Raw genomic sequence first — 13,381 nt, forward strand, 5'->3', positions numbered from 1 at the left:
ATGGCATTTTTTACAGAACTAGAACAAAAAATCTTAAAATTTGTATGGAGACACAAAGGACCCCAAATAGCCAAAGCAGTCTTGAGGGGAAAAAACAGAGCTGGAGGAATCAGACTCCCTCACTTCAGACTATACTACAGAGCTACACTAATCAAGACTGTAGCTTGGTACTGGCACAAAAACAGAAACATAGATCAGTGGAACAAGATAGAAAGCCTAGAGATAAACCCTCACACCTATGGTCAACTAATCTATGAGAAAGGAGGCAAGGATATACAATGGAGAAAAGACAGTCTCTTCAATAAGTGATGCTGGGAAAACTGGACAGCTACATGTAAATGAATGAAATTAGGTCTAACAGCATACACAAAAATAAACTCAAAATGGATTAGAGACCTAAATGTAAGACCGGACACTATAAAACTCTTAGAGGAAAACATAGGGAAGAACACTCTTTGACATAAATCACAGCAAGATCTTTTTTGATCCACCTCCTAGAGTAATGGAAATAAAAAAAATAAAAAAGAAAAGAAAAATAAACAAATGGGACCTAATGAAACTTCAGAGCTTTTGCACAGCAAAGGAAACCATAAACAAGATGTAAAGACAGCCCTCAGAATGGGAGAAAATATTTGCAAACGAATAAACGGACAAAGGATTAATCTCCAAAATATATAAACAGCTCATGCAGCTCAATATTAATAAAACAAACACCCCAGTCTGAAAATGGATAGAAGACCTAAATGGACATTTCTCCAAAGAGCACATACAGTTGGCCAAGAAGCACATGAAAAGCTGCCCACCATCACTAATTATTAGAGAAATGAAAATCAAAACCACAATGAGGTATCAACTCACACCAGTTAGAGTGGGCATCATCAGAAAATCTACAAACGACAAATGCTGGAGAGGGTATGGAGAAAAGGGAATCCTCTTGCACTGTTGGTGGGAATGTAAATTGATAAAGCCACTATGGAGAACAGTATGGAGGTTCCTTAAAAAACTAAAAATAGAATTACCATATCATCCAGCAATCCCACTACTGGGCGGGCATATACCCAGAGAAAACCATAATTCAAAAATACACACGCACCCCAGTGTTCATTGCAGCAGTATTTACAATAGCCAGGTCATGGAAGCAACCTAAATGCCCATCGACAGATGAATGGATAAAGAAGATGTGGTACATATATACAATGGAATATTACTCAGCCATAAAACAGGACGAAATTGGGTCATTTGTTGAGACTTGGATGGACCTAGAGAGTGTCATACAGAGGGAAGGAAGTCAGAAAGAGAAAAACAAATATCGTATATTAATGCATATATGTGGAATCTAGAAAAATGGTACAGATGAACCAGTTTGCAGGGCAGAAATGGAGACACAGATGTAGAGAACAAACGTATGGACACCAAGCGGGGAAAGTAGCTGGGGGATGAGGGTGGTGGTGTGATGAATTGGGCGATTGGGATTGACATGTATACACTGATGTGTATAAAATGGATGACTAATAAGAACCTGCAGTATAAAAAAATAAATAAAATTAAATTTAAAAAAATTTTTTTAAATTAAGGCTCAAAAAAAAGATGGGGATTTCTTGTTCTGACCCTTTTCTAAAGCAAATGGAAATTGTTTTTTGCTCTGAAATTTGAGTGAATTTTAATCCAAACCCATTGGCCACGAAAGGCATAATTGCTAATAATGAGCCATTTTATGTGTTGGACAGAAACAAGCATATCCTGAATTATATTGGAAATCTCTGCTTTAGGATAGAATTTTTGCCTGTTCTAACTAATCCTTAGCATATTAAAATAAAATTCCCTTTGAGAAACAAGTGGAATAAGGGTGTCTGAAGATTGGCTCTGAGAGGTCGCCATGGTTTGCTACCCATGTTTTACAACTAGCTACAGGCAAAGGCAGCCTTTGAGTCTTTCAGTCTTCTCTTGAAATCACTCAGTTGTTAATTCCTAGAACAAACGCTGCTTCAGGGCCCAGCCCAGTCCTACAAGGGATGGACTTCAGTGTTAACTCTAAGAAATATTCAGCTACTGCAGAAAGCTGTGGAAGCAATTTAATAGCAGTTCCTTCTGGGGCTCTTTTCAACTAATAGTCAAGATCTTGGGACTAGCAGAACATTGTATATAGCTGGAGGTGTTTATCTTTTAGAGGAGACTTCAAAGAAACTGCTCACGCAAATTCTGCTGTCACTTTTAGAAAAGTTTGATACTTCATTCCCTGGGCATCAAGTAGTGTGACTGTGAAAACTGAAATTATCCGTGAGGACCAGCTGTCTTAGATGAGTGTGCTAGATTGTACTGCCCACAGAGTGCCCAGATTTCATGTGGGATGAATCATGGCTTGAGAGAAGTGCTTCAAGAGAATGTAAAGGCTTCAGTAACATATAAAATGAAAATTAAATCATTTTAGGGTAATATCGATAGAAATTTTTGGTTTGGTTTTAACTAGGAGCATTTGAGTACCTGCTATGTGCCAGGTACTGTCTTTTGTATTTAAATTAAGTCTTTTACTCTTAACCACATCCTTATGACACAGGTTTTGTCATTATCCTCATTTATAGATTAGGCAGCTACAGCACAGAGGAGTTCAGTAATTTTCCCAGGGTCACATGGCTGGAGCTTTCTGCATCAGCTTCCTTCAATTTTTCCTCAGTTTTTACAATTGAAATAATAGTAGTACCTACCTCTTATACTTTGGGTTGGGTTTTTTGGTCAATTAATGGTGATAAATTCATAATGATCTCCACACACACACACGCTTTTGCCTATTATCTTTTACACCAAACTAGAAAGTGAACCAAGGTCAAGGTAAAACTAACTTTAATCAGCTCCTTAAGGGCTCTAACCCACAACCTTAGCCATCTTAGCTCTATATGCTTTCCCATTGAGGCCAACAATAAGATTTGTTTTTTTCTTTTTTGGCCGTGCTGCGTGGGTTGCATGATCTTAGTTCCCCGACCAGGGATTGAACCCAGGGCCCCGGCAGTGGAAGTTCAGAGTCCTAACTACTGGACCACCAGGGAATTCCCACTTTGTTTTTTAAAAAGCTAAAAAAAAGAAAAAGAAAAGAAATGAGAGACATTCATTATTTATTCCTCTGAGGGAAAAGGCTGACATGAGTATGTGGATGTGGGCAAAAGATTGAATTGTTGTGTTAGTAACTGGTGTCTGCACATCCATTTCTCACATCCTCTTCCCTTCAGAAGCAATTTCATTGGCTGCATACATTCTACAAATGTTTGAGTGACTTCTAGGTCACTCAGACCCTGGTGGAACAGAAAGAAAAATATGACAGAACAGGTTGTTGATTTAAGCCACTACTTTCAAGGAATTTAGAGGTTGGTATGAGAACCAGACATGTAAACACATTAATTTCAACACTTTGTAATGGTGTGTACAGAGGTAATGTTTCAATCTCCCCTGTAGCAGTTCTATATAGTCATTGAGTCATGCATCCACAGTGTCTCACCTCCAAGGAGAATTTTCAGACCAGCAGTAATGGAAGCATCCAGGATATTCCTGGCAAGATACACTCTGAGAGTCTGGTGGGAGAGCCATAAAAGGTGTCCCGATCCCTAGTCGGGACATGAGGCTGTTTTTGGTCTCTTCTCAGCTCAGCAAATTGATAAATTCCTTTTTCTTTCTTGGGTGAAATAATTTCCATGTTTAATTACTCATATCAGTTTTTTAATATTAACAGACTTGCAAATAAGTATATTAAAGGTCTTTTGTATGGTCTAGATTATCTACTTAGAGTTCTTGCTTTATTTTCTCACAAACAGAAGGGTTCAGTGAGAGTGGAGCAAGCTAAGGGGACGAGGTCCCAGGCAGTTTCACATTCAAATACCCCTGCCTCAGAGGGCAGCAGACTGCTTAACATCATCGAGGCTTCACCTACATATTCCTAAAGTGCTCACGTTTCAAGCCCTGAATTTTTCTAAAGGGAACTATTTTTACAGTGATATTATCATTTTGACTTAAATTTTTTTTTTTTAAATACACAAAACCATTTGTAACAAAAGTAGGCTCTTAACCTGTTTTTCAGTTTTGTTATAGTTCTCTCTACTGCAGTTATTAATATTTACATTTAAAACACTGTCTCTGTTTCTGGTGGATTTCTTGTGTAAGCACGTGTTAAGTTTTTTCCATGTTTTTTTGCACCCTGTCATTGATCATAAGCCAGCTGATGCAGAGGTTTGAGGAAGTGTTCTGAACATCTTTACTGGCATGCCTTCCAAACTTTGTTTCTCTTATATTCTTTTCTTTCCTAACATGATTCATTAGCAGGCACATTGTCTTAATTAGAGACTAAATTTTTTTTCTCTTTGGGTCTTATTCCTGTAATAAGTCATATTTAACTGTACCAAGGCAGAGCACTCTAGTAAAGTCCCAGCCGCTGTCACATACAAATCACTTGTTTCCTATTCTAATGAACACAGAGTTCCATTTTCCTCTCAAATGGTAAATGGTTAGTGCTGTATTGCCTAGATAAATCCCCGTGTTGTACTTAATACTGAGAAAGCTGCAAAGTAATGCTTTGAGTTTGGAAGTTTGACAGTGAAAGATATTTTTCATCATTTTGGGCTCAAAACATTTATTGATAAGTAACATTTGCCTGTATTGTTGAGAATGATAGTACCCCAAATGGCCCATCAGGGTATTAGTCCAAGTCCAGAGAGACATAAAAGATTTAATTCATCAAAAAAAAAAAAAAAAAAAAAGATTTAATTCATCACTAAAAATTCCATCTAACAAGGATCCTGTTGGCAATGGTGAGGCCATTTTTGATATTCATAATGATGCTTAGACACTTCTTGACTACTCTGGGAAGTACATTATAGAGTCCAAATTAACTATCTCTAATGACGTTATGGTAAATCTCTGCATGTCTGAGTTTATGCGTCATTTAGCTGATAGGTAATGACAGCTTCAGAACCTCTCATTAAGTTGATGAATGATAGATTTTCTCAAATCATAATGGCTCTTGTAGTTCTTTGTTTTTAGTTAAATGAATACCTTTTTAGAGAAAAAAAATGTTCATGAGGTGAATTCTGGTAATGTTTTTCCAAAAGAAGGATATCTGTATTATATCAGGTGAGGGTGGACTTGACAGTTGCCATAGTTTAACTGCTTGAAAAAGTGCCCACTAGTATTTCTACATCCTTCTTTAATGCACTGTCTGCTTTTGCATGGCACGGTGGGAAGATTGAGTGGAGAGAAAAGAAAGGACAAGAGAAAGAAAGAAAGGACTCAAGGGATAAAAGAGACGTGGTTGGGCCAAAAGAAGTCATTCCTTCTCATCACTACATAAAGTTTTGCTGAAACTATGACTAAATTTTCCAGACATAGCCCTAAAAGGGTGGAACTCCTCCATGAACTGTAAGAGATCAAAGGGATTTGAGTAGATATTTGAGTACCTACTATTACCTGGTACCATGTACCATGTTAAATACATTAACTATTTAACCACATTACAGAAATCTTTTGAGGTAGGATCTAAATTGACATCACATTTTTTAGATGTTTTCTGTTAAAATTCATTTCAAAAAAATACTTCTAGTACCCACTGTGTGCCCGGCTCTGGAAATGTAACAATGAACAAAGGCCATGTCCAAACAGACATTCTAGTGGAAAAGACAGACAGCAAATAAGAAAACAAATAGATACACAAAATGATTTCAGGGTGTGATCAATGCTTTGAAGAAAAATAAAACATCCTAGATGAATAAAAAGTAACTTGAAGGAGGGGTGTTTTAGACAGAGTAGTCAGAAAAAGAGGTAGTAGTGTTTAAGCAGAGACCAGGATGACGGAGCCATGTTAGGATATGTGAGGTAGCAGTGTTTCAGGCAGACGATGCGACAAGTACATAAGTAGCTGGGTGGAAGTCAGCTTTCTGTGTTCAAGCAATAGCAAAAGAGCAGTCTGGCTGGAGCCAGCTGAGCAAGAGAAAATGTGGTGGGACATAGTGATGGAGAGGGAGCCAGGGCAGAACGTGGAGGCCTTATAAGCCATGGTAAGCCTCTGAATTTTGTTCTGAGTGTGTGAGAAGCCCTGGGAGGGGTCATACAAACAGGGAGGTGCCCTTTAGAAAGCTCACTGTGGCTGCTGTCTGGGAAATAGACTGTAGGGGACCTCAAATAGAAACAGAGTCCAGCTAGGAGGATGTTTCAGAGTCTCTGTCAAAAGATATTAGTGGTTTTTTGTTTGTTTGTTTGTTTGTTTGCAGTACACGGGCCTCTCACTGTTGTGGCCTCTCCCGCTGCGGAGCACAGGCTCCGGACGCGCAGGCTCAGCGGCCATGGCTCACGGGCCCAGCCGCTCCACGGCATGTGGGATGTGGGATGTGGGATCTTCCCGGACCGGGGCACGAACCCGTGTCCCCTGCATCGGCAGGCGGACTCTCATCCACTGCACCACCAGGGAAGCCCATTAGTGGGTTTTTTTTAAAAGATCCCCAAGAGATTCTTATGTGGATCCAGGGTTGAGAAACGCTGATCAACATTTAAGAGAAAAGAATTTCACTGAAAGGCTGTTACTGCTTCTTCAAAAAGAAAAGCATATGAAAATATTATTAAACATTTTTGCATATTTTTTAAATGTTTGATTTAGGATATATCCCAAATCCTAACCATTTAGGATATATCCTAAATCCTAAAATTTGATTATCATTTCTTATCTGTGAAATGACAGCTTTAATATATTCTGCTTGTATTATTTTAAAACCATTTGCGTTTGGGTTCTGTCTTGTTTTGTTTTTGAGTTCTGTGTCTACTTTCTCCTTTCGCCTCTTCCTCCTTCACCCCTCCTGTTTATCTCTGATCCCTCTGTTCTTCCTACAAAGGAACTTGGAAAATCCTGGGAAGAAGTTCAACTAGAAGATGATCGGGAGTTGCTAGATCATCAGGAAGAGTAAGACTTATTATTGATGCTGCTTAATTACAGTGGTTTAAGAGGAGGAAAACAGTTCTTTAGTTTGATTTAAAATTGCCATTCTGAAAAGAGAGTAAAAAGAAAGAGAACCCTCTCTCTAAGCCATGCATCATTTCATGTAATATAGCAAAAACTTGAATTCAAAATAACTTTGACACCTCATACCAGTCAGAATGGCCATCATCAAAAAGTCTGCAAATAATAAATGCTGGAGAAGGTGTGAAGAAAAGGGAACCCTCCTACAGTTTTGATGGGCATGTAACTTGGTGCAGCCACTGTGGAGAACAGTATAGAGGTTCCTTAAAAAACTAAAAATAGAGTTAGCATATGATCCAACGATCACCCTTCTGGGCATATATCTGGAAAAGACGAAAGCTCTAATTTGAAAAGATAAATGGGACTTCCCTGGTGGTCCAGTGGTTAAGATTCCTGGTCGGGGAAGTTCCACATGCCGTGAGGTGTGGCCAAAAACAAAACAGAAAAAGAAAAGATACATGCATTCCAACGTTCATAGCAGCGCTGTTTACAGTAGCCAAGACATGGAAGCATCCTAAATGTCCATGGACAGTTGAATGGGTAAACTGTTTGTGGTATACAAACAATGGAATATTACTCAGCCAAAAAAAAGAATGATATAATACCATTTGCAGCAATATAGATGGACCTAGAGATTATCGTACTAAGTAAAGTCAGACAGAGAAAGAGAAATATCATATATCACTTGTATGTGGAATCTAATAAAATGATACAAATGAACTTACTTACGAAACAGAAATAGACTCACAGACATAAAAAAGAAATTTATGTTTACCAGAGGGGGAAGGCAGGGATAAATTAGGGGTTCAGCATTAACAGATACACAGTCCTATATATAAAATAGATAAACAACAAGGTCATACTGTATAACACAGGGAATTCTATTCAGTATCTTGTAATAACCTATAATGGAAAAGAATCTGATAAAGAATATATATGTATATAAATATATGTGTATAAAAGAATATGTATATAAATATATATGTATATAAAAAGATTTTATACATATGTTTATAAAAAACTGAATCACTTTGCTGTACACCTGAAACTAACAACATTTTAAATCAACTATACTTCAATAAAAATAATAATCATAATACCAAAATAACTTGGACATAAGAATCACTAAAGCAACTGTTATTCCAACTAAATAGTGTTTTGCTACTAAAGCTATTCATTGAACACACAGGTAGTATATAATTCAGAGAAAAATATATTCCAAAGTGCTTTGCTTATTAGTGCATTGGTCCGTAGACCTTAAAGTGATATAATCTTTGAACTCTCTCTCCATGATGCTTGCCATTGGAGTAGTGAATATAACTCAATGGAGGTTAACCTTGTTCTGTGTTCATCCCGTTGATGACTAACGTAAAACAGTCACAGCTTCTTTGTTTGAAATTATAAGCTTGAGAAGTATTCTTTTCAACCTAAAAGGATTCCCTGTTATTCATTCTCTTTTCATTCAAAGCTGTTCAGCCTTTTGTCTCTCCTGGGATTTTGGTTCTCCTGGTTTAGGAATGACAAGAAGTTGACAGTATCTCCAAAAATAAATGCAATGAGGGGAGAAAATGGTAAAAAGGGCCCTGTATGCCTTTTGATTTCTCGATTTGCCATCAAATTTCACACTTGCCCCATTTAAAATGATCAGTATTTCCCACATGATACATAAAGGTTTGCCTTTTTAAAATACGCCATTTATCACACAGAAACACACTCCCAGCACTGCACCTCACAGCATGCGCACTTAGTGGTCATGGTTAATGAGAGAGAGCTTACATTTCCTGATATATCTTCTCTGCAAATTAAAGCTGGTTGACAGAAAGACATTGCACTGATCTCGTGGTGAAATAGCTGCTTGGAGAGGCAAATGTAAGAAAATGGAGCAGCACCTGTTTGCTATTTATATTAATTTCATGGTGCTACTTTGAATTTCAAAAACTGTATCAAAAAGTCATAATATGATATGACAGTCTTTACAGAAATGTCAGAGTTGAAAGAGAATGGCAGGGTTTCCTAGGGAGCAGAAAGTAATACCAAGTCACTGTGTAGGACGTCCTCTTAATGAAGAGAATCTCCATGTTTGCTGTTTTCTTTCTAACACAGTGACTGGTCTGATTGGGAAGAACACCCTCTCTCTGCTGTCTGCCTATTTTGTGAAAAGCAAGCAGAAACAATTGAGAAATTATGTGTCCACATGGAGGTGAGACACTTTTATTCATTTGAATTTTGTTTCGTTGTTCCAACAGGGAGAAGCTGATGATAACTGCAACCTCATCATCTTACACCTTTAGTTTCTCAATTATTTTCCCCTTCCTAAAAGTGCTATAAGCAAAACAGAAGAGACAGGGCAGGTCCATAGAGGAGAACTAGAACTCAGGGCAGTTAAGTACAACTGACTGGACCTGGGTGAACTGTTAGTTTGGGATTTCACAGACCACTGATGCCATCCCACCTCTGAGGTGCTTATGAGATAGTTCTGGCCTAGACCATGGGATCTGCAACCACGATTAACAATACCCAGGATATGGACAGGTTCTGAGTCTTTTTCCAGTGCTTCCCATGCTGGTGAACAAGGAGATCAGGAAGAGAAAAAGTTGCCGTTTACAGAGCCCTTGGGGGAAATGGGGGTGGGGGAGCCATGGAGGTGGAGAGGGCACAGGGTGTGGTCTTGCAGCTCCTTCACTTAAAAGGATTTGGAGAGAAGAAATTTGAGGACATTTCCAGTTTGCGCTCTCCTTTCTGGAGGCCATCTTTGTGTTATATTAGGAGTAGAGAGTTGAGTGTAATAGAAAAATATTACTGTATTATTCTGATGTGCCCTCCCTCCCCTCCCCCCACTCAGCTCTGTCATAGTGGAGCAGACTCTCCTTTTTCACCCATGTTCATTCCATTCTCATTCATAAAAACAAGGACCTGAAAGGTGTTCAAAAGGCTATGGGCATTTACTCAAGTGAAAACAGAGTCATTTTGTCTGAAACAGGTTGCCACTAGTATGTATGTATAGTTTCCAGTGTTTAAATGTAACTCATAATATCCTAGTATCTTTGAATTGAAAGGAGCCTTGGTCCCCCTATCCTGTGTAAGAATTCCCTTTGCAGTATCCTTGACTGGTGTCCTCAACCTCTGCTCAGTTACTTTCAGTGATAACATATCATGGAATTCTTAATTATCCTGACTGTGATGCTACACTGAATACCTTCACGGGGAGTTAGACGGTCTTTATTCTCTGTGAGCTTATAAGTTGAAGCATTTACCCAGATGGGCGATTGCAGGGATGGAACAGAATAAAAATAAGTCTATGCATCGTGAAAATCAAGACATGTAATTTGTGGGAAGATATGAGTGAAGAGAAACTTGCAGATTTAAACGCTGTATTTGACAGCATAGAACGAAGAGCAGAATTTTTTAAATTACCTATCTGCTTGTGGAGCAAAGGACCTATATTCATAATTCTAGTCCAAACACACAGTACGGTAGGGCCACATCTTACCTAGCGACTGAGGACACTTCTTTCAGATTGCAGAATGCATACAGAGTAAATTGTAAAGACTGTAGATACAAGCTGTGAACAATTAAATGTTTTAACTGATTGACATGACTTGTCTGGACTGTGCTTTATAAAGCAGTTGGATGTGGGGGGAAGCAGTTAGATTTCAAAGACTTCAAAAGCAGATGATGAACCGAGACTGAGTTTCTACAGTGTTCAAACTCCTGTGAATAAGCTGTCTGTTTATAACTTCAGCCTGAAAGATTAAATATTTTATATGCTCACAGATATATTCATTCCTTTTTTTAGGAAGCACATGAATTTGATCTCCTCAAAATAAAGTCAGAACTTGGTAAGTTTGATTCGGAAGTTGTTTTCCATGATGCTGCATTTTTTTATACACCATCCCGTAAACGATGCCTGCGTTGCACAGTTGTGATTGGAGAGTGCACAGCCAAAATGTGTCTCTCCACAGATGGTCTCAACAGAACTGCCTGAAACAGTGATTCACAACCATTTTGAACTATAATATTCACATATGGTTTTGATTTCATATAGTCTTTCTTCTTTTCTACATATATGATTGCTTCAAATAAAATATAAATTAATGGTTAATATCATAATGTGGTGGGGACTAGTGGAAAAAACGTGGATTTTGAAGTCATACTAGAGTTCATATTCCAGCTCTAGCACTTACTGCCTGTGTGACATTGGGCCTCGGGTCAGCAGAGTGTTACAGAGAGTGGATAGAGTATGTAAAACACCTACTGCACTGCTGGGTAGTGTAGCTAGATTATTTATTATAGATGTACCCAGTTGGATCACTATGATAGAAAGATTAGGGTCATGCAGACATAAAGTACTGACTTGCTAATGTATCCAAGACCGTAAAAAGCTCACTTCCCACACCTCAACTCACCGACTACTTTCCTAGACTCTTGGACATGTTACTTTACCGCTCTTATAGGCATGTGTATATGTTATATATGTAATAGATTAATAGTCAAGAACATGGGCTGTGGAGCCAACAGCCTGGTGTCAAATCCAGGCTCTACACCTACTGGCTGTGCAATTTTGGACAGTTTCCTAATGTATAATGTGGATACGGTAACACCACCTATGTGATAGGGTATTGCAAGGATTAAACGTATTAATGCATGGAAAGTGATTAGAACAGTGCCTAGCACATAAGCCCTATATAAGTATTGGCTGTTATTATTTGGTATCTATTAATATGCTTTAAAACTGCACTGCCCCTTCAGGTTGGTTAATAAAGAGAAGCGGTTCTTTTAAAAAATTATAAAAATGCAAAAATGGGTCTGACCAGTTGTCTGATGAGTCTATGTACTGTCATTTTCAGGACTGAACTTCTATCAGCAAGTGAAACTAGTCAATTTCATTCGGAGGCAAATTCACCAATGTAGATGTTATGGCTGCCATGAGAAGTTCAAGTCCAAAGCAGACTTAAGGACTCACATGGAAGAAGCTAAACATACTTCACTGCTTCCTGAAAGACAGACATGGGACCAACCACAGTGAGTACTGCTCAACCAGACATACATTTCTTTGCTCCTTCTCCCTTATTTTATCCCTTTATTTAATTCCTCTTTAGAAAATCCCAGATTTATGAGAGACAAGGTCAGCCCTGGATTGACCTGAGACCCTGTTTCTATAATTCTCATACAGGTCGAAACCTTTAGATTTCAGAACTAACTACAAAGTGTGTCCAGAGAAGGAACCAGAGTAATAGACTTAAAATTCTTTAGATGTTTTAATGTTTGATAATTTATAATGAAGGAAATAGTGATGGTTAGGTTGGGGGAGGGGGAAAAATACCTCACAAGCAGAAGCAGTTGTTTTTATCAGATACAACTGATAAAAGGAGCAGTGTATGAAAGAGTAACTGTATTTGAACTTTGTTAACCTTAGGGAAGAACCGGGCCCTTTGAGTAGAAATGAGAGAGATGTCATTTTTAGCTTTATGCGAGGAGGTATTATTTAATAGCTAGAGTTGCCTGATAGTGGAGTAGGCTGCCTTTTAAGATAGAGTGTCAGGCTTCCCTGGTGGCGCAGTGGTTGAGAGTCTGCCTGCCGATGCAGGGGACATGGGTTCGTGCCCCGGTCTGGGAGGATCCCGCATGCCACGGAGCGGCTGGGCCCGTGAGCCATGGCCGCTGAGCCTGCGCGTCCGGAGCCTGTGCTCCGCAACGGGAGAGGCCATAGCAGAACTGACTCACTCTGTTATAAAGCAGAAACTAACACACCATTGTAAAGCAATTATACCCCAATAAAAAAAAAAAAAAAAAAAAAAAAAAGATAGTGAGTGTCTTGTTATGGTAGATATCAAGCCAAGGCTGAATTGCCAACTAGCAAGGATAGTAGTAAGACTGATGTCAGCCAGTAAAGGTCAAAGTAAAAGTAATTCAGGAGTTCTCTCCCTTACAGCCTTTGCAAAATGCAGTTGCACTTGTTGGCAAGGAAACCTAGCAAAATTATAGTGATGTGTACATTCAGCTTCCTAGAAATTTTCTGGATAATATATAGTTTTGGTTATTCAGTATATCTGTGGTTGTTTTCAGGTATTATTTTCCAACCTATGAAAATGACACTCTGCTATGTACCCTGTCTGACAATGAAAGTGACCTGACAGCTCAGGAACAAAATGGAAATATCGCCATCATTAGTGAAGATACATCTAAACTGCATGCTTTGAAACAAAGCAGTATTTTGAACCAGTTGCTACTACATGAGTCCTTGAAAAACTAGAAGAAACTGCCACAGAAGCAATGTTTCACGTTTTCTCCAATGAGACAGATGCAAAAGAATACTTTAAATTTGAACATCAGCAAAGGATTAGTCTTTGGTAAAATAAACTTTTTTTTTTTTTTTTTTTTTTTTTTTTTTTTTGG

At 38.4% G+C, this 13,381-nt stretch overlaps 1 protein-coding gene across 1 annotated transcript in view; it reads left to right on the forward strand.

Annotated features, from left to right (window-relative positions):
• The window catches only part of ZNF277 (zinc finger protein 277), a 117,105-nt gene extending 103,755 nt beyond the window's left edge, over positions 1-13,350 (forward strand). Inside the window, exons 8-12 of the mRNA XM_007469734.1 lie at positions 6,861-6,928; positions 9,089-9,185; positions 10,782-10,824; positions 11,833-12,007; positions 13,052-13,350. Of these exons, the coding sequence (XP_007469796.1) occupies positions 6,861-6,928; positions 9,089-9,185; positions 10,782-10,824; positions 11,833-12,007; positions 13,052-13,238 (570 nt within the window). The 3' untranslated portion in view covers positions 13,239-13,350. The remainder of the gene's footprint in view (positions 1-6,860; positions 6,929-9,088; positions 9,186-10,781; positions 10,825-11,832; positions 12,008-13,051) is intronic.
• The last annotated feature ends 31 nt before the right edge of the window (positions 13,351-13,381 follow it).

The sequence above is a fragment of the Lipotes vexillifer genome, unplaced genomic scaffold (genome assembly GCF_000442215.2).
Source record: "Lipotes vexillifer unplaced genomic scaffold, Lipotes_vexillifer_v1.1 scaffold597, whole genome shotgun sequence".
NCBI lineage: Eukaryota > Metazoa > Chordata > Mammalia > Artiodactyla > Lipotidae > Lipotes > Lipotes vexillifer.